The sequence below is a fragment of the Rutidosis leptorrhynchoides genome, chromosome 11 (genome assembly GCF_046630445.1).
Source record: "Rutidosis leptorrhynchoides isolate AG116_Rl617_1_P2 chromosome 11, CSIRO_AGI_Rlap_v1, whole genome shotgun sequence".
In the NCBI taxonomy this organism is placed as follows: Eukaryota; Viridiplantae; Streptophyta; class Magnoliopsida; order Asterales; family Asteraceae; genus Rutidosis; species Rutidosis leptorrhynchoides.
Genome location: NC_092343.1, coordinates 267447852 through 267471248, shown reverse-complemented (window position 1 = coordinate 267471248; position 23397 = coordinate 267447852). Strand labels below are relative to the sequence as shown.

At 33.5% G+C, this 23397-nt stretch overlaps 1 protein-coding gene across 1 annotated transcript; it reads right to left on the bottom strand.

The window, feature by feature from the left end:
- Nucleotides 1-6142: 6142 nt before the first annotated feature.
- Nucleotides 6143-6801, bottom strand: LOC139875516 (uncharacterized). Its single transcript, XM_071862852.1, has 2 exons — nt 6351-6801; nt 6143-6153 (listed from the first exon to the last, which is right to left on the bottom strand). Exons 1-2 carry the CDS (start codon nt 6799-6801, stop codon nt 6143-6145), a joined length of 462 nt encoding a protein of 153 aa, XP_071718953.1.
- Nucleotides 6802-23397: the final 16596 nt, after the last annotated feature.

The window sequence follows — 23397 nt, the reverse complement described above, 5'->3', positions numbered from 1 at the left end:
AAGATGGTCTGGACCATTTATAGTCAAAAAAAATTTCCCATATGGAACAATAGAGTTGATAAATTCAAATGGGATTGAATTTAAGATTAATGGTCACAGAGTTAAACATTACATAGATAGTCCAATGGAAGTTGAAGATGAAGTTAATCACAATTTCGACACCACAGCTAATTAAGTGTGGGAAGGTTCGAATCTTTTTTGGGTAATATGTATTTCTGTTAGAGTTAGATATTCTGTTTTCGTGTAGTTCTCGAGAATGGAATCCGAATGGTCTTTCCCTAGCAGACCCTAAAGAACTAGTCTTCTCCCTCCATTTTGAATTTTTATTTTTTTTAGGTTTTACGAGATAAAGAATTCCTTTGATTTGAACCATGGACTAATGCTACACGCTTTGTGTAAAGACCCTAATCTTACGAATGCCAATACATATAAATAAGGGTAACTTAAAAGATAAGTGAGCGTTATTCTTATTCGAATTCAAACCATAGTTCAGACCAAAGTTGACAAACTTATTCAAAAGTACTACTAAACCAAAATAAGCTACTAAATCTTGAAGGAAATCTCTAAGGCAAGGTGCTAAGTTCACTCCCCTCTACACTCTTCTCTCGTTCCCGACGCCCCCTTGATTACCTGCCGTATAAGAAGGAAAACAAAGAATACGACTGAGCCAAAGCCCAGTGAACGGATATAACGAATAACGGAGTATAGTATGACATGCAAAATTTATATTCAAAACGAACTTATTATCAAAATAACTTAGTTACAAAACAAAGCGCGAATATGTATAGATTCACAATACCATATGTCATGATGCAAATTTCATAAAATAATGCACTAAGAGTCAAAGCAAATATGTACAAAGTATCGAAATGAAATCATAGGGTAGCTACTCCACTAATCATCCATATCGGTGACGTTTCGTATGACACTACGATGAACGTACACCGTCAAAACAAAATCCTAGGATCGATCCATACGCCTCCTATCACAAATATATAATAACAAAGAGCTCGTACCAACTTCCGGGTAATCAAAAGGAGACGCCGTAGATATAACAAATACACCGCTACGGTCGATGCCACGTTATCGGTGTCACAATAACGCGCCCATGGGACCTCCATGGATAGGTTACTCTTAGGCATATTTTATAAAAACGTTTTACCATCTTATAACTAAGCAATTCCGAATGCTTTTCAAGTGATTAAAAGACTCTAAATATATATTTAAAAAGAATTAATAAAATGACTTAAATACTTTACGCTTGAACAAATAATTAAAATGTTTATAATATTTTATGTCGTATTATTTCAAAATCACGTGTCACCCAACCGATCGGTCCAACCTTTGTCACGAGTCATGGTACATAATATCTTAGCCCTTTACAAATTAATAGCTTAAACGGGACTTAACGGGACATGTAAAGCCACACGGAATGAGGGACACTCGATACGTATCACCGTACCACACGCCACACTCACACATGTTCTTTACCGGAATGTTTTCGACATTTTTCGGGGCTATTTCGAGGCGATTACGGGCTGTTTTCGGACTGAAAATAGCAGCTGTTCGGGACAATTTTCAGGGCCATTTTTGGTGGGTTTTCGAGATACGGTTTTGACACACTTCCCCAATATCAAATGTTATATTTCCCCAAATTTACACAAGTGATTAGCAATATCGTTAGTACATCAAAATAGGGAAATCATAACACAATATATAGACTAACAAATATAACGAATTTTCAAAGAAGCATGTCATACCAATAATTTTCATACGCAATTCGAAACAAAGTTTTGAGAGGAAAGATTTACCGAAGCGATTCTAGAACCACCTAGAATATCCGTACCTTATGTCGAATGACGAAATTCCAAGGACAACCAAACACCACCAAAGGATGCGTTCACCGAGCCGAATCTAATGAACACGCACGTATAAGCACAAAATACATTCAAGTAGGGAGTATGTAATATCCTTTATTTAATTAGTGTTACCATATGATTCTCATGTATTTATTTCTAAAAAATAGTTTCATGAATTTTATATTAATGATACAATTATGTCATCTTATATTACTAAGACTTCCATTTTTCAACTTATTAGTAACTTACATATTTTTAAAACTTAAAATTCCCATCATCGTAATCGAAAACATGGACTTCAAATACCCGTTTCTATCTCCCTTCCATACTATACAGATATATATTTATACACTCAATTTTGTATTAACATTTCATAATTAAATTTTTCGTTTAGTAATTTTAGGACTTATAGAACTTTAGTGGTTAACATTGATAATGGCCACATGATGTTTGTTATTTTTTTTATTTTTATTTTTTTAAACCGATCCAGTACTCATACATGCAGGCCCAAATAATAGCATGTGCTACCTGTTCCACCGAACAGGGCCCCTAATTAAATAGGGCCCAACTTAAACGAGGTTTACAAGGGCCGATATAAGTTCAATAATATTGTAAATTAGTTTTTACAGGCAACATTTAAATGGAACTCTAGATATTTACTTATATCAACTTTACACCTTACACCTTACACCGTATGCTTTTAAGACGTTATTTACATTTTCAAAAAAATCCTTGTTAACATCTTTAGTTACATTTTATTCCCTCAATTGTAAAGTGTTTTTATTTTACACTATTGAATAGTAATTGTGCTGTATTTATTAGAATACGAATTATAACCATTTTTGACGCCAATAATATTTTATAGAACTACAACTTGTACGTACATAGTAATACACAAAATTAATAGAAAGATTTTAGTTTAAAGTTTTGTCACTCAAACTCTATTTTAAGAACAAAATAGATAACGTAGTAAATTAAAAGAAAATATATAAGAAATTATACAACAACGATGACTAATTTGTGTTTAGGGCCCAATATATGATTTAGTCATGTAATAATTTGATATACTAGTTACATAAAGGTTTTGAATACTCCATTACTAAATATATGACTACCATTTCATTAAGATTAATATTTACAAAAGATCCCATTTTCTACACAAAATCTTAAAACTCATCTCTATAATAATCCATGTGATATGTAGTAAATCTAAACTAGTAAGTTGAATAAAAAAAACATAAACTAATTATACATCAATAACAAAGATGGTGATTAGTAGTTACCTTTAAATCGTGTTAGTGGTAGAACCGAAACAAGACCCGCAAATACTTTGTATCTTCTTTGAATTTTCTTTTGTCTTCCTCTTAAAGTTATGATGGATTGTAGTAAGTAAAAGTGCTATAATCTTGATGAATACTTCATTTGGTTTTGTAAAGAAATTTCTAAATGGATGATGCTTGTAGATATATAACTTCATGAGACCTATCCCATTCCTTTTTAATAAATGTTGGCATTTCAAATTCTATGTAAGTTACTAGCATTTGACAATTTTAATTAATCTATGATACGTTCTTAATATTAGTAGTTGAGATATTTTGTTATTAATTTACTAATCAACTCATATAACACTAATTACATAGGTTTCAATCTTATATATTATCTTAATTTGGGTATTATAGTTTGTAACAATGATTAATACTAATTATGATTTTTAAATTGTTTTAGTTTTGTAGGATATTACAACTCCACCTACTTAAAAAAATTTCGTCCTCGAAATTGAAAGAAGTTATAGAATCGAAACGCACCAATTAGAAAACAAATGAGGGTGCTCGGCCCGCATGGTTTCCTCGAGTTCCCAAGTGGCCTCGCTAGCAGAATGATTCTTCATTGAACTTTAACGAAGGGGGTGGAGCTTTTACGAGTTACTCGCTCCTCGCATTCTATAATTGCCTCGGGCTCCTCAACATAAGAAAGATCGGCTCGAATTTCAGAAAAAGGATACTGCACCACGTGCAATGGATGATAGTTGTAACCCCGCAACTGAGATACGTGAAATACGTTATGAACATGAGATAACTGTGGCGGTAATGCTAAACGATAAGATACTTCACCAACTCGATCCAATATCTCAAACGGGCCAATATATCGAGGACTGAGCTTTCCTTTCAAACCAAAACGTCGTATACCCTTCCAAGGTGACACCTTTAAAAACACCTTATCACCCACAACAAACTCTAACGAACGTCGATGTTTATCGGCATACACTTTCTGTCTCGATTGGGCTTCCTTCAGTCGATTCGTAGCTATAGCGACCTTTTCATTAGTCACTCTAACCAACTCAGGTCCTTCAATCAGTTTCTCTCCCGTTTCATTCCAACAAACTGGCGCTCTACACTTTCGACCATAAAGCATCTCAAATGGCGCCATACGGATACTAGCCTGCCAACTATTATTATAGGCAAACTCCACCAAACATAAGTACTCATCCCAATTTCCCTTCCAATCTAGGGCACACGCTCGAAGCATATCTTCCAAAATCTGTATCGTACGCTCAGACTGTCCATCGGTTTGTGGATGAAAAGCAGTACTAAGCTTTAATCGCATACCCCAAGCTTTATGTAACCCTTTCCAAAAATCTAGATGTAAACCGAGGATCACGATCAGATACGATGGACGAAGGAACCCCATGTAATCTCACAATTTCCTGCTGAAAAAGCTCGGATAGCTTACTTACCGAATAATCCATGCGAATAGGCAAGAAATGAGCCGAATTGGTTAATCTATCAATCACCACCCAAATAGCATCATGCCTTTTCGCAGTCTTCGGTAAACCACAGACGAAATCCATTGATATATCATCCCACTTCCACACGGGAATGTCCAAAGGCTGCAACAAACCACTAGCACGTTGGTGCTCGATCTTTACTTGTTGACAAGTAAGGCACTTCCCAACATATCTAGCAACGTCTTTCTTCATGCCACTCCACCAAAAGTGCTGCTTTAAATCCTGATACATTTTGGTCGAACCAGGATGTACAGAAAAAGGTGAGCTGTGAGCCTCAGACAACAGAGCCTCACGAATAGAATCATCATTAGGAACACACAATCGATTACCACACCAAATAACCCCATCATCATCTTCTCTGAACTCTTTCATTTTACCCTCTTCCAAATTTTGAAACACCGTCCACAAATCCCCATCATCCAATTGAGCCTCTTTTATTCTTGAAATTAAATCGGACTCGACTTTTAAATTTGCCAACATCCCCGATGCTCCTCTCTTACTCAATCCCATATCAAGTCTTTCGAATTCTCGAATGTGAGTAACCAAACATGAGATACTACCAAATGTCTTTCTACTCAAAGCGTCGGCTACCACATTCGCTTTATCCGGATGGTATTGAATGTTTGCATCATAATCCTTCAATAACTCGAGCCACCTTCGTTGTCTCATATTTATCTCTTTTTGCGTGAATATGTATTTAAGACTCTTGTGATCGGTGAAAATATCACAAGTTTCTCCGTAAAGGTAATGCCTCCATATTTTCAACGCAAAAATCACTGCAGCTAACTCCAAATCATGAGTAGGGTAATTAACCTAATAGGGTTTCAACTGCCTCGAGGCATAAGCAATTACCTTACCGTGTTGCATCAAAGCACAACCCAACCCATGCTTAGAAGCATCACTATAGATTTGAAAACCGCCACTTCCTGACGGCAATGCAAGAATAGGAGCGGATACAAGTCTTTTCTTTAACTCATTGAAACTTTTTTGTCGTTCATCGTTCCACACAAATTTTTCCCCTTTCCTTAACAACTTGGTAAGCGGCAAAGCAATCGTTGAAAAACCTTCAACAAATCTTCGATAATAACCAGCTAAACCAAGAAAACTTCGAACCACAACAACAGAAGTAGGTCTTGACCAATTTGTAATAGCCTCAACTTTCGACGGATCCATCATTATACCCTCAGCCGATACAACATGACCCAAGAAGGCAACCCGTTGTAACCAGAATTCACATTTAGAGAATTTCGCAAACAATTTCTTACTTCGGAGGGTTTCAAGTACAACACGAAGATGATTCTCATGCTCTTCTTTACTCTTTGAGAATACCAAGATATCATCAATGAATACGATCACAAACTTATCCAAATACTCATGGAACGCGCGGTTCATTAGATCCATGAAAACCGCAGGAGCATTAGTTAATCCAAATGGCATCACTAAAAACTCATAGTGCCCATAACGAGTGCGGAAAGCTGTCTTAGGGATATCTTCTTCTTTAACACGGAGCTGATGATATCCAGACCTAAGATCAATCTTAGAAAAATACTTTGAACCTTGCAGCTGATCAAAGAAATCATCAATACGTGGAAGCGGATAACGGTTTCGGATAGTAATACGATTTAACTCGCGATAATCAATGCAAAGTCTCATGCTACCATCCTTCTTCTTGACAAACAAAACCGGCGCACCCCAAGGTGACACACTTGGCTGAATAAAACCACAATCTATCAATTCTTGCAATTGCTCCTTGAGTTCTTGCAACTCGAGTGGTGCCATACGATAAGGAGCTTTCGATATCGGTTGAGAACCAGGAATCAGATCAATCAAAAATTCAACTTCACGAACTGGAGGCAAACCCTGCAATTCGTCAGGAAATACATCGGGAAACTCTCGAACGACCTCAATATTTTCAAGCAAAGGACTCTCGATAGACAAATTCTGAATCGAAGCTAAATATCCAACACAACCATGTGAAATGAGCTTTTGCGCCTTAAGCGCTGAGATAACCTTAATAAATTTTACAGGAAGATCACCGTTAAAGACACAGTCAGGTATAAAATGATTTCCAAACAAAATCCTCTTAGAATAACAATCGATATTCGCGTGATGGTGAGATAACCAATCCATGCCAAGAATAATGTCAAAATCATGCATGGTCATAGGAAAGAGATTTGCTGGAAACATGCAGTCATTAAATTCCAAACGGCAGTTTTAAAACACACGATCTATAATTTCAATATTACCCATTGGGGTAGAGATCGTAAACGGAGTAGACAACCAAGTTGGAGACACGTTCAAATACTTCGAGCTCTTAACAGACACAATCGAGTGCGTAGAGCCAGAATCAAACAGAACGAAGAGGGCGCGATGGTGTACAAATACATGACCAGTAATAGTACCTAATAATAGCAAGAATGAATGAACAAATAACTCAAAGGAAATATTTCTAAAATGAAAAGGGATCGGAATATACCTGTCGCGTTAGCAGCCTGAGCAGCAGTCATGGCAAAGACGCGTCCACTAGGAGCTGGAGGAGGAACCCTCGGAACAAACCCATGTCTAGGATTCTTGCAATCCTTAGCTAAGTGACCAACCTCTCCACAAGCAAAACATGAACCCGCACTACGATAACAAACTCTTCCCGGATGATTCTTTTCACAAGTCCCACACGGTGTATTGGTATTAACACCACCACTTCCATTACCCCTTTGCTGCCCTTGGGGACGGTACACTTGTAATTGACCACGGTTATTATTATTTGGCCCGTTGTCAATTCTTTGCTGATTTCCTCTATTATTCCAATTATTACTACGATACCTTTGGTTCCCAGATTGTTGACCCTGTTTGGTAGTCGGTGCAGGCACAGATCGTAGTGGTTGTGCAATCTTAACCCTCTTGTTCTTACCATCATCATTTTTAGTAGCCAAATACTCGGCTTGCTCCATCTCCAAATTTCGAGCATAATCGGCTGCCTCAGCGACATCAAAACATTTCAGATTAATCATTTTAGAGCGGTAACGCCCATGAACAACCCATTTGTACTTACGGGCTTGGTCCTCAGCAGACCCAGCAGCAGCCCCAATCAAACCCACAAGCCTCAAAAACCTCTTAGTGAAATCATTAATAGACTCATCATTCCCTTGATTAATATTCGCATACTCCCGAATCACAGCCTCTTTCTCCGCCTCAGAAAAGTACTGACGGAAAAAAACTCTTTGAAATCAACCCAATCTAATGAATCCTCAAAATCGATACCCCCTTTCGCTTGTCTCAAAGCGATCCACCAACGCTGAGCATCCCCCTCTAGCTTATAAACAGCCAATGGGACCCAAAATCTCTCTTCACAACCAAGCACTCGGTAAATCTTCTCGATGTGAGTGATCCAATTCTCAGCTTCAATAGGAGTACTAGCAGTGCTGAATGACAAAGGATGTTGTTTTGGAAACCGTCCTAGCCAAACATGAATAGCATCTCCCGTTACAACTTTATCCTCCTTATATTCATCCTCTTCTTCATGCTTAAAAGTCTCACCACCTTGCTTACGCATCGCGTTGATAGCTTGAGCTACAATGTTGGGTAACAAATTCGTGATAGTTTGGCTAATCTTGTTTTCTACTTCTTCCTCAGACATTCCTTTTCTTTTCGGTGCCATCTATGAACGAGATGAGGATATAACGGTTACGATTAGTACGAAGAATAAAAGAGAATATTTAAAGTGGAATTAGAATAATATAGCGGAAGGAAAATCCTAACCCAAAAGTCTACCCAAATCTCACAGGCCATAACTTAGGACTAAAATTTCTACAGGAGGGAACCTAAGCTCTGATACCATTCTGTAAAGACCCTAATCTTACGAATGCCAATACATATAAATAAGGGTAACTTAAAAGATAAGTGAGCGTTATTCTTATTCGAATTCAAACCATAGTTCAGACCAAAGTTGACAAACTTATTCAAAAGTACTACTAAACCAAAATAAGCTACTAAATCTTGAAGGAAATCTCTAAGGCAAGGTGCTAAGTTCACTCCCCTCTACACTCTTCTCTCGTTCCCGACGCCCCCTTGATTACCTGTCGTATAAGAAGGAAAACAAAGAATACGACTGAGCCAAAGCCCAGTGAACGGATATAACGAATAACGGAGTATAGTATGACATGCAAAATTTATATTCAAAACGAACTTATTATCAAAATAACTTAGTTACAAAACAAAGCGCGAATATGTATAGATTCACAATACCATATGTCATGATGCAAATTTCATAAAATAATGCACTAAGAGTCAAAGCAAATATGTACAAAGTATCAAAATGAAATCATAGGGTAGCTACTCCACTAATCATCCATATCGGTGACGTTTCGTATGACACTACGATGAACGTACACCGTCAAAACAAAATCCTAGGATCGATCCATACGCCTCCTATCACAAATATATAATAACAAAGAGCTCGTACCAACTTCTGGGTAATCAAAAGGAGACGCTGTAGATATAACAAATACACCGCTACGGTCGATGCCACGTTATCGGTGTCACAATAACGCGCCCATGGGACCTCCATGGATAGGTTACTCTTAGGCATATTTTATAAAAACGTTTTACCATCTTATAACTACGCAATTCCGAATGCTTTTTGTAATGACCCGGAATTTTCCGACCAAATTATACTTATGAGATTAATATTTACATAAATTAAACCATACCAACATGATAAGTAATCCAAATTGTTGAGACTTGTGTTTTTGAAAAGAGTTTTACACAACGTTTGACCGTCCAATATGACCGATGATATCACGAACTATATAACATACGATAATTATACGTTTGTGTATATATATGTATTTATATATATTTAACATGATCTAAGGATGGTTTAACATCTCATTATGTACTAATGACAATGAGTTATAAGTATATTTTGAAACTACTAACTTAAGTTTTCAAAATGATAACTATACGTAACATTCTTTGATATATATAGTTATAATCTATAATGCTTATACATGTATCGTATATATAATGTATTTAATCACTTTTTAAGGACTTAAATACATAAAACAATATAAGTATAATCACAAAAGATAGCTATATTTGAATTCTCGTTCCGTTTCCTCAAGATTTCTATACGTATATCTAGGGTATATGTACCCGTATCATACCCAGCTTCTATACGTATTTACTATTGGTATATACACATCAAATCAACATCCTAATCAACATTATTACTGCCCTAGATATGAGGTAACTAGAATTTGTCAAGTAGTATGAATTATTAGTAAGAAAACAAAATTAGGAATCCTTTTCTTTATTTATAAACTAAAAACGTTTTTATAAATGAACACCATTTCTTCACTCCATTTTCTCATACCTACACCCTCATTTCTCTCTCAAAATACTCCTAACTTCATACTTTATCATCTCCAAGCATTTTTCCCATCATTTAGCTTCAATTATAAGCCTTAAACACCATAAGAAAACTCTTTCAAGAACATATCAAAATAACCACCCATTTGAAGAAGTTTACTTCCAACCTTTTGATCTAACTCCACCACTCTTTGATTCTAAGATTATTTCTTATTTTTTGCAGTAAATTTGTTCAAGTAACTTGAGGTAGTAACCTTGTTCATAATCTTATTCAATTCATATTCATATAGCTATCTTATTTTGTGGTATAAAATTTTAACAACAAGAACATAGTTTGAATGATTTCAAACTTGTTCGCAAACTAAATAGATCCTTCTAACTTGACTTTTAAAACACTTCAAGACCTGTAATATATCATAATGATATGCTAACCTAACAAGATATAACTAGGTTTTACAAAGAATATCTTAAAAACTGAATCTACGTCGTCGGAGTGCAACCGGGGGCTGTTTTGGGTTGGATAATTAAAAACCATCTTGAACTTTGAATTGGAAGTTCATGTTCTGGAAAAATGATATTTCTTATGAATATGTTAACACATAAAAATTTCATGGTTTAACTCAAAGTGTAAGTATTTTTAGAAAAATGATCATTAAATGTTGTTTTTATGATGGAAAATGATCACTTTCATAAGTTTCACCAAAGTTTGACCTATAACCTATGATTTCGAATACAAACTAAGGTATTTTCAGTTCATATTCTTAAAATTTGACTCGATCCAAGGAAGTGTCAAGTTGAACCAACAAAAACGGAGTTGTAATGAAGAAACTACGACTAAAACAAGATTGGGTATCCGAAGCTAGTTTAGCTACGAAAATATTTGGAGAAAAAGTAAATTAATCATATCTTTTCTAATTAATATGATATTTTATATATAATTACTTATGATTTGATTTTATATATTTCAGGACCACCCGTAAACAACACGAGAAGATTAATCATAAGACCTCATGATTGTACGCAACACGTCATTTGACAACACGGTACTTTATGTACGCAACACGTCATTTGACAACATGGTACCATGGGTCGAGATTAATTCTGATCAATATGAATACGATGGGGTCTTTATTTATTTTATTTAAGCAACTAATTGTGGACCACTAACATCGGACAGCTAACTACGGACTAAGAAAATACTAAAAGTATTAAAAGTATATATATATATGTAACGATTACTTAAAAAGAAAATATGTTAATATATTATATATATGGTTAGGTTCGTGATATATATCGGAGACCAAGTCGAATTAAATACCTTCAAGGCAAAAGTGAGTTTCATTTGCTCTCTTTTTAATTGCTTTTGTAATATATATTTTTGAGCTGAGAATACATGCGCTGCTTTTATAAATGTTTACAAAATAGACACAAGTACTTAAAAATATATTCTACGTTGAGTTGTACCACTGGCATATTTCCCTGTAGCTTGGTAATTACTATTTACAAGGGTATTGTAAACGCGAATCCTTTTGATAGATCTATCGGGCCTGACAACCCCAACCGGACTGGACGACCAGTATTCAACGGTTGCACAGTACTTCGTTTTGGTGACTACACTTGGTACGGTGTAGTGAGATTTCATAATAAAGGGAATATGCGACGTTGATTAAATGTTAAGTATGGTTACCAAGTGCTCAACCACTTAGAATGCTTTACATACACTTGCGAGTGTATTATGTTTATGATTATGAAATCTTGTGGTCTATTAACATATTGAAATGATTGTTATGATAAACCTATGAACTCACCAACCTTTTGGTTGACAATTTAAAGCATGTTTATTCTCAGGTACGAATTAAGTCTTCCGCTGTGCATTTGCTCAATATAAGGACATTACTTGGAGCCGATCATCGCAATGGGACCAAATGTTGATGACTTCGTCCAGGTGGATCAGAGCGGTGGTCGTAGCGAACCAGGTCTTGCATTAGTGTGTCTAACTAGTAGTTGTTAGGATGCATTAATGAGTCTGGACTTCGACCGTGTCTACATGTCAAAAGTTTTGCTTATCATTTCTAGTCGGAAATCATCTGCTTATCATCCTTAGGAAATTACCTGCTTATCATTCATAAGTCTAGACACGTTTTACTGCATTTACTGCATTGATAGTGTATAGACGAATTCTTATCTTAGCATATCAGTTATTGCGAACTTTGACTGATACCTTTTCAAAGATTCTCCGTAATTTATGGGATTTTGGTATTATATATACATATGTAAATTATGTATTGAAGAGTACCAAATCTAACTCCTATAATCTATTCCATACCAAAAATTCATTTTCCCCATTATACAAGATGGATTCCGCATCTAGTTCGAATTCTTTAGATTCTGACAGTTATGCCGATATGGATTTCCATTCGGGCTCCGAAAGCAGCGTCACTTGAATGGATCAACCAATTTCCCATCATCTATTCTGGATGAATTGGGGATGGGTTCGTAATATACTAAATCACTGGAGACAAGAAGAAGGTGATCCATTCCATCCACCAAATTGCCCTCTTGGCGATGAACCTGAAGCACTTACCGGCGAACCTATTCGAAACATCATTTTCTCTCTCATTTCTAGAGTATCTCGTCACGATTATATACTATCCCATATTACAAATCTTGTTCATTCGCTCGCTCCAACCGCCAATCATCCCGATGTACTAGCAGAAGTTAACGAACTTCGCGCTCGCGTGATGGCTTTGGAGAACATGGTGCGAAGGTTGCAAACACCAGCAGCAGCACCAGCAGCATAATCAGCACCACAATCAATAACATCAACTATACCATCATCACCACTAACAAACAACATCCGCATCACACGTCTCGACATCATAATCTGTCCCACAAACATCAACATCATACGTACCATAGATACCAAGGAGTACCAACAATAATGAACGATGAAGTATTGATCCATAACTTCATTGATATTCTGCGAAGAATATGTGGTTTCAAAAAGTTTTAGAGATTTCTTATTCTAGCTCAAACCAAAAAGCAAATGAGATTAATATCATATTAACTCATTAAATTCATGATTTCATCTGAAGAAAATATATATGTATATATGTTTTCATAAAGATTGTAATTAAAAGTTCTTTTGTACAAAATATGAATGGTGAAAATTTTTTTTTAACGGGTAGGTAATACCCGAGGAATAATTAGATTTCATCTTAATAAGTTACATTGTACATTCGTCGAAGCAGATTCAACAGTCATTTACTATCCTACTTACAACCACCGATATACGTATCCGTTCACCGCAGAATAACCATTTTCATTCAATTTCATATTTGGATTTTGACTTTCCAGAATCCAACAAGTGGCATATGAAGAAAACATATGACAAAATAAAATCTGTTAGAAATAAACAAATTAACTATGAAAAATTTTGTTAAGAATCCACGCTAACTGTTCCAGCTAACTGTTCCTAGCTAACTGATTACATTTTATTTATCGCAGTTTATTTATCGCAATTTAATTATCGCACTTTTATTTATCGTCATTTAATTTCTGTAATTATTTTACGCACTTTAAATATCGGGACACGTATACAATGTTTTGACATATCATATCGACGCATCTATATATATATTATTTGGAATCACCATAGACACTCTATATGCAGTAATGATCGAGTTCTCTATACAGGGTTGAGGTTGATTCTACAATAATATATATAGTTTGAGTTGTGATCGAGTCTGAGACGTATACGGGTCACGACACGTATTAATTAATTCGTATATTATATATTAAACTATATATGAATTATTGGACTGTTACTGTGGACTATCGACTGTGGACTAATGACATTGGACAATTAAAATGAATTAAAATATTGATTATAACATATGAAACTAAACATTTCTTCAAGATTGCCACTTGATTTCATCTTAAACCTCATTGTATCTCGACGATTACAATCAGCGTTCAAATCTATCATGATTCTTAAAAACACCTCAATCGAGAGGATAAACCAACCGCACTTCATCTACGAAAGAAAAGATTGATGCATATAGTTATGCACCTGAAAAACCCTCAGAAACTGAGTAAACGTTTGACACGTATCTGTTCTAGTTCCTTTGACATTGTTATTACCGAAGATCATTTTGCAATCCCTTTCCAAAGTAGCTAATTTTGTCACAGCTCCAGCAAGTCAACTTCGACTTTTCATCCAAAACAACTTTATTATAACCGCGATATATATGCGTACTCTTTATTGTTACTGGGGAACCTTTTATATTCCACAATATTACCATCAGCGATTAATCATTCTAAAAAACACAATTCTCCTGAAACTACCTCGGTTTGATAACCGATGACCCAGATCAGTTAACTTTAAAAATGCTGACGAAGCAGCATGTTGTAGATGATCTTAATGGCCAAAAGTTTGATGATAAAGAAAGGAGTGTTAGGAACGCTCGATAAAAAATTTAGTACCGAAAAGCGGATTATGCGAAACTATGAAGAAAGCCGTGGACAAATCACAAAGAATAAGTTTGCGTTCAAAGAATCCAAATGATTCTGTGCCTGCTGAAATCATTAGCAAACATCTTATTTCTCATTCTAAACCTTCACAGACAAATCTTCTTCATCATCCATTGATATTAGAAATTCTAAGATATTCTCGTATGTTCTATTATAAATATCCTCCATATTTCTGGCGATATTTTCACAACTATTCTTATCTGAGATCATTTATCTCTCCGTAATATCTGCAACATAAAATAAACTGTGTTAGTTTCTAAATTCTGAAACCTTCGAGTTTAAAATATGAATGTTTTGAAGTAGTGTTGGGAACTGAAGCATGAATTAGTATAATATAATGACACCTGATCAACGTCATTATATTACAGTAAGTCATGCTGAGTTTCTAATGAAGCATGATGATTCACAGTACCGCCATCATGTGTCATTTACACGACTCTTACATTCTATCTAATCTCTAAACATATCAAGAGAATATTTTTCTGGATGACTCGGTCTTCTCCAGGGTATTCTGGTAATTTAACAAATCAAAATCGTTCTATTACCATTTTCTTGTTAGAGCATTAGCTATGTTCATTTTGAATTTCATATCTATGAATTCTGGGCCATTACTCGCTTGACTCAAAGTCGGGAAGAGAAAACGAAAGCATGAAGCTCCGAAAAATAATGAAGAATATAAACTCCGATAATAACCCCGAAATTACAAACCGTGTATATCGATGTAGATAGCAATATAGAGACACGGGAGAATTAGAAACACTATAAACACAAAAGTATAGTAGAAGTAAATAGATTCTTCTGGTGGTAGATGAAAAAGAAGAATGACAGATATAAAATTTAGGAGTATATCAAGAATCAGGACTGGATGGAGCATATTGATGAATGCTTTAAAGTAAGAATCAAGGGAGAAAGAATAGAAGGTGTGAGTCGTGGAAAATAAGGAAACGAAGGGGTGAATTTATAGTAAAATATCCGACAGAGCAATCAAAACAGATTATTGCATATAATCAAAGAAGATCCTGATTTCCTTAATCACCAAATAACCAAATCTTATTACGTAAGATTCTCTTTAAATCCCTTAAATCCCGGAAATCAATCATAACTACGTCATCGGTTAAGACGAATATATTTTACTCATCTCACTCTTTTACGATAGTCTCATTTATATTCTTCGCATAATCGAATCGTTTTATCTACATTACTCAATGATGATAAAACTCCATTATCACCTTATATTTTTCATGAAAACCTTCTTATTGTTATCCATAACAACCTCTATCAAATTTCGGGGACGAAATTTCTTTAACGGGTAGGTACTGTAATGATCCGGAATTTTCCGACCAAATTATACTTATGAGATTAATATTTACATAAATTAAACCATACCAACATGATAAGCAATCCAAATTGTTGAGACTTGTATTTTTGAAAAGAGTTTTACACAACGTTTGACCGTCCAATATGACCGATGATATCACGAACTATATAACATACGATAATTATACGTTTGTGTATATATATGTATTTATATATATTTAACATGATCTAATGATGGTTTAACATCTCATTGTGTACTAATGACAATGAGTTATAAGTATATTTTGAAACTACTAACTTAAGTTTTCAAAATGATAACTATACGTAACATTCTTTGATATATATACTTATAATCTATAATGCTTATACATGTATCGTATATATAATGTATTTAATCAATTTTTAAGGACTTAAATACATAAAACAATATAAGTATATCCACAAAAGATAGCTATATTTGAATTCTCGTTCCGTTTCCTCAAGATTTCTATACGTATATCTAGGGTATATGTACCCGTATCATACCCAGCTTCTATACGTATTTACTATTGGTATATACACATCAAATCAACATCCTAATCAACATTATTACTGCCCTAGATATGAGGTAACTAGGATTTGTCAAGTAGTATGAATCATTAGTAAGAAAACAAAATTAGGAATCCTTTTCTTTCTTTATAAACTAAAAACGTTTTTATAAATGAACACCATTTCTTCACTCCATTTTCTCATACCTACACCCTCATTTCTCTCTCAAAATACTCCTAACTTCATACTTTATCATCTCCAAGCATTTTCCTCATCATTTAGCTTCAATTATAAGCCTTAAACACCATAAGAAAACTCTTTCAAGAACATATCAAAATAACCACCCATTGAAGTTTACTTCCAACCTTTTGATCTAACTCCACCACTCTTTGATTCCAAGATTATTTCTTATCTTTTGCAGTAAATTTGTCCATGTAACTTGAGGTAGTAACCTTGTTCATAATCTTATTCAATTCATATTCATATAGCTATCTTATTTTGTGGTATAAAATTTTAACAACAAGAACATAGTTTGAATGATTTCAAACTTGTTCGCAAACTAAATAGATCCTTCTAACTTGACTTTTAAAACACTTCAAGACCTGTAATATATCATAATGATATGCTAACCTAACAAGATATAACTTGGTTTTACAAAGAACATCTTAAAAACTGAATCTACGTCGTCGGAGTGCAACCGGGGGCTGTTTTGGGTTGGATAATTAAAAACCATCTTGAACTTTGAATTGGAAGTTCATGTTCTGGAAAAATGATATTTCTTATGAATATGTTAACACATAAAAATTTCATGGTTTAACTCAAAGTGTAAGTATTTTTAGAAAAATGATCATTAAATGTTGTTTTTATGATGGAAAATGATCACTTTCATAAGTTTCACCAAAGTTTGACCTATAACCTATGATTTTGAATACAAACTAAGGTATTTTCAGTTCATATTCTTAAAATTTGACTCGATCCAAGGAAGTGGCAAGTTGAACCAACAAAAACGGAGTTGTAATGAAGAAACTACGACTAAAACAAGATTGGGTATCCGAAGCTAGTTTAGCTACGAAAATATTTGGAGAAAAAGTAAATTAATCATATCTTTTCTAATTAATATGATATTTTATATATTATTACTTATGATTTGATTTTATATATTTCAGGACCACCCGTAAACAACACGAGAAGATTAATCATAAGACCTCATGATTGTACGCAACACGTCATTTGACAACACGGTACTTTATGTACGCAACATGTCATTTGACAACATGGTACCATGGGTTGAGATTAATTCTGATCAATACGAATACGATGGGGTCTTTATTTATTTTATTTAAGCAACTAATTGTGGACCACTAACATCGGACTGCTAACTACGGACTAAGAAAATATTAAAAGTATATATATATATGTAACGATTACTTAAAAAGAAAATATGTTAATATATTATATATATGGTTAGGTTCGTGATATCTATCGGAGACCAAGTCGAATTAAATACCTTCAAGGCAAAAGTGAGTTTCATTTGCTCTCTTTTTAATTGCTTTTGCAATATATATTTTTGGGCTGAGAATACATGCGCTGCTTTTATAAATGTTTACAAAATAGACACAAGTACTTAAAAATATATTCTACGTTGAGTTGTACCACTGGCATATTTCCTTGTAGCTTGGTAACTACTATTTACATGGGTATTGTAAACGCGAATCCTGTTGATAGATCTATCGGGCCTGACAACCCCAATCGGACTGGACGACCAGTATTCAACGGTTGCACAGTACTTCATTTTGGTGACTACACTTGGTACGGTGTAGTGAGATTTCATAATAAAGGGAATATGCGACGTTGATTAAATGTTAAGTATGGTTACCAAGTGCTCAACCACTTAGAATGCTTTACATACACTTGCGAGTGTATTATGTTTATGATTATGAAATCTTGTGGTGTATTAACATATTGAAACGATTGTTATGATAAACCTATTAACTCACCAACCTTTTGGTTGACAATTTAAAGCATGTTTATTCTCAGGTACGAATTAAGTCTTCCGCTGTGCATTTGCTCAATATAAGGACATTACTTGGAGACGATCATCGCAATGGGACCAAATGTTGATGACTTCGTCCAGGTGGATTAGGACGGGTCCTTTCACTTTTCAAGTGATTAAAAGACTCTAAATATATATTTAAAAAGAATTAATAAAATGACTTAAATACTTTACGCTTGAACAAATAATTAAAATGTTTATAATATTTTATGTCGTATTATTTCAAAATCACGTGTCACCTAACTGATCGGTCCAACCTTTGTCACGAGTCATGGTACATAATATCTTAGCCCTTTACAAATTAATAGCTTAAACGGGACTTAACGGGACATGTAAAGCCACACGGAATGAGGGACACTCGATAAGTATCACCGTACCACACGCCACACTCACACATGTTCTTTACCGGAATGTTTTCGACATTTTTCGGGGCTATTTCGAGGCGATTACGGGCTGTTTTCGGACTGAAAATAGCAGCTGTTCGGGACAGTTTTCAGGGCCATTTTTGGTGGGTTTTCGAGACACGGTTTTGACACACTTCCCCAATATCAAATGTTATATTTCCCCAAATTTACACAAGTGATTAGCAATATCGTTAGTACATCAAAATAGGGAAATCATAACACAATATATAGACTAACAAATATAACGAATTTTCAAAGAAGCATGTCATACCAATAATTTTCATACGCAATTCGAAACAAAGTTTTGAGAGGAAAGATTTACCGAAGCGATCCTACAACCACCTAGAATATCCGTACCTTATGTCGAATGACGAAATTCCAAGGGCAACCAAACACCACCAAAGGATGCGTTCACCGAGCCGAATCTAATGAACACGCACGTATAAGCACAAAATACATTCAAGTAGGGAGTATGTAATATCCTTTATTTAATTAGTGTTACCATATGATTCTCATGTATTTATTTCTAAAAAATAGTTTCATGAATTTTATATTAATGATACAATTATGTCATCTTATATTACTAAGACTTTCATTTTTCAAATTATTAGTAACTTACATATTTTTAAGACTTAAAATTCCCATCATCGTAATCGAAAACATGGACTTCAAATACCCGTTTCTATCTCCCTTCCATACTATACAGATATATATTTATACACTCAATTTTGTATTAACATTTCATAATTAAATTTTTCGTTTAGTAATTTTAGGACTTATAGAACTTTAGTGGTTAACATTGATAATGGCCACATGATGTTTGTTATTTTTTTTTATTTTTTTTTTAAACCGATCCAGTACTCATACATGCAGGCCCAAATAATAGCATGTGCTACTTGTTCCACCGAACAGGGCCCCTAATTAAATAGGGCCCAACTTAAACGAGGTTTACAAGGTCCGATATAAGTTCAATAATATTGTAAATTAGTTTTTACAGGCAACATTTAAATGGAACTCTAGATATTTACTTATATCAACTTTACACCTTACACCTTACACCGTATGCTTTTAAGACGTTATTTACATTTTCAAAAAAATCCTTGTTAACATCTTTAGTTACATTTTATTCCCTCAATTGTAAAGTGTTTTTATTTTACACTATTGAATAGTAATTGTGCTGTATTTATTAGAATACGAATTATAACCATTTTTGACGCCAATAATATTTTATAGAACTACAACTTGTACGTACATAGTAATACACAAAATTAATAGAAAGATTTTAGTTTAAAGTTTTGGAGGAATATTCATTTGAGTCCATAAATTAAGTTGAGATTCAAGGGACCAATGAGAGCGCGACATGTGTCGCGAAAATCACATGTGATTGAAAAAAAAATTCAAAATTTTTTTTTTAAAAAAATTCAAAAATTGTTTTTTAAAAAAAAAATTTTTAATTTTTTTTCGAAATTTTTTTAAAAAAAAAAAATTTTTTTAATTTTTTTTTTTTACAATCACATGTGATTTACCTGCACAATCACATGTGATTGAATTGTACAATCACATGTGATTGGATTTACCATTCATAATCACATGTGATTGGGTTTACAATCACATGTGATTGACATGCATAATCACACATGATTTTTTTTTTAAAAAAAATTCGAAAAAAAATATCGGAAAAAAAATCCGAAAAAAAAAAATTTTCAAAAAAAAAAATTTGAAAAAAAAAAATTTTAGAATTTTTTTTTTCAATCACATGTGATTTTCGCGCCACATGTCGCGTTCTCATTTGTCCCTTTGTTTTCAAGCAAATTTATGGATGCAAGTGATTGAAACTCTAAAGTTTTGTCACTCAAACTCTATTTTAAGAACAAAATAGATAACGTAGTAAATTAAAAGAAAATATATAAGAAATTATACAACAACGATGACTAATTTGTGTTTAGGGCCCAATATATGATTTAGTCATGTAATAATTTGATATACTAGTTACATAAAGGTTTTGAATACTCCATTACTAAATATATGACTACCATTTCATTAAGATTAATATTTACAAAAGATGCCCATTTTCTACACAAAATCTTAACACTCATCTCTATAATAATCCATGTGATATGTAGTAAATCTAAACTAGTAAGTTGAATAAAAAAAACATAAACTAATTATACATCAATAACAAAGATGGTGATTAGTAGTTACCTTTAAATCGTGTTAGTGGTAGAACCGAAACTAGACCCGCAAATACTTTGTATCTTCTTTGAATTTTCTATTGTCTTCCTCTTAAAGTTATGATGGATTGTAGTAAGTAAAATTGCTATAATCTTGATGAATACTTCATTTGGTTTTGTAAAGAAATTTCTAAATGGATGATGCTTGTAGATATATAACTCCATGAGACCTATCCCATTCCTTTTTAATAAATGTTGGCATTTCAAATTCTATGCAAGTTACTAGCATTTGACAATTTTAATTAATCTATGATACGTTCTTAATATTAGTAGTTGAGATATTTTGTTATTAATTTACTAATCAACTCATATAACACTAATTACATAGGTTTCAATCTTATATATTATCTTAATTTGGGTATTATAGTTTGTAACAATGATTAATACTAATTATGATTTTTAAATTGTTTTAGTTTTGTAGGATATTACACTTTGATTACTAAACGTAATAATGACACACTCCCGAGTGACCTGGTGTCAGTAATAAGAGGCAGATGTGACGAAGTAAGGAAAGAACTCAGGAAAGATCATCATAAGACATATTTTGGTAAAGGAAAATCAAAGTCCGCAACAAAAAGAAGAGCACGACACCTTGAAAGATGTCATAAATGCGGAAAATGGTCACATGAAGGTAAATGTTCAAACAATCAAACATATTCAAATACCGAATTTGTTACTCTATGCAGAGAAGGACCGTTCATATGTTTAGAAGAAAAGAAATTAAAGAATCGAGGTTACGCTTACGTAGCTATGGAGAACCAAATCACACGACTCTCCTATGAGTCGGCTAAAGCAGGTATCTGAGAATTCTTTCTCACAGGTAAGTATGTACAGTTTTTATTTTTATTTTTATTGCTTTTAACCTTTTGATAATAAACATCTGAATCGTTTGCTATAAAGTATTAAATTGGTATTCAATAAAATTAGGTATGCGTAACCGAAATTATTGATATCATACAAAAATTTATTACATCACTGCGAAATTTACCGTTTATTCTTAAGGTATAAATATCTTTAATCAATCAACCCAAAATATTTCAAAAATTCGTCAGGAGTAAAACTAGGTTATGGAACCGAAATTACTTTACCGAAAAGAGGGGCGTATATTTTTCATAATATTTGATTGATTAAAGTGGGATAAAAGACAAAAAAGATTTTTAATTTAATTTTTACCTTGTTTTTAAAATTAATATATAAATATTAAATTATTATTGTAAATCTTTTTAAAATCAATATATTTAAGCTTTTAAATTAATATTTTGTAAATATTAATGATATTTATATAAAATTTTAATTTTATGCATTTTAAATTTAAGTTTGGTGTGAATTTAAAAACAAAAATTTACTTTATTACATTAAGTTAAAAATATGATTTCTAAAATTCGTCGTGAGTTGAAAACTAGGTCGTTGAACCGAAATTGCTTTACCCAAGGGAGGGACGAGAAATTTTATTATCATTATTTTTAATCTTATTGAATTAAAGTATGCCAAAAACATTAAAAAACCCAAAAATATTTACTTTTAAAACAACGCTTAAAAAGTGACAAATTTTAAAATTTTGTCGAGGAACGGACTAGGACAACGATCCGAAATTACCTCGTCCTAAATAACAAGGAAAACATAATTTTAAATTTACTTAATTTTTATTTTAAAAGTATAAGGTTTTTAATAATAAAAAAAATAAAAATCAGACCCCATGCGATCGCACGGGGTTCCCTCTTAAAATCCATGCGGTCGCATGCCAAGAAAAACTGGTCAGGAACAAAAGGCAGCGAGCCTTCTGCTTCTGTCTCACTCCACACACAACACACGAACACATATACACATACACTCTTCAAATCACCATTTTTCACCCAAATTTCACCAAATTTCTCACAATAATCCGCTCTAATCATGCCTAGGTTCGGATTTTTAAGCAGGAAGGTAAAAATTACACACTAAACTATTAAATTTCCTAGTTTTTGTGATAATTACCAATATTTTACCTAATTTAATTTTGTTGATTTCTAGTGTAATTAGAGTTAAATTGTTATTATATTATGCATGTATAACCTAGATTGATGCTATTTAACATGATTTGAAGCCAAAAACTTCAAAAATTTTAGAAATCTAGGGTTTGTGTTCTTGAGCAATTTGGAGCTTTTTGATATAAACAGGTTATGACCGATTTTTGTCATGAATTATTGCTAAATTAAGTAGTGTAACATGTTTAGGTAGCTAAATGATCCAAACTTTGATCCTAAACATGATTTTTGAGAATTAAAGTGGACTTTTTAAGTCCAAAATTCATGAACTTGATTAAATTGATGTAAATGCCATT

What these genes read in the sequence shown, in the direction of transcription:
- LOC139875516 (XM_071862852.1), bottom strand. Translation starts at nt 6,801, where the DNA reads ATGCATGATTTTGACATTATTCTTGGCATGGATTGGTTATCTCACCAT.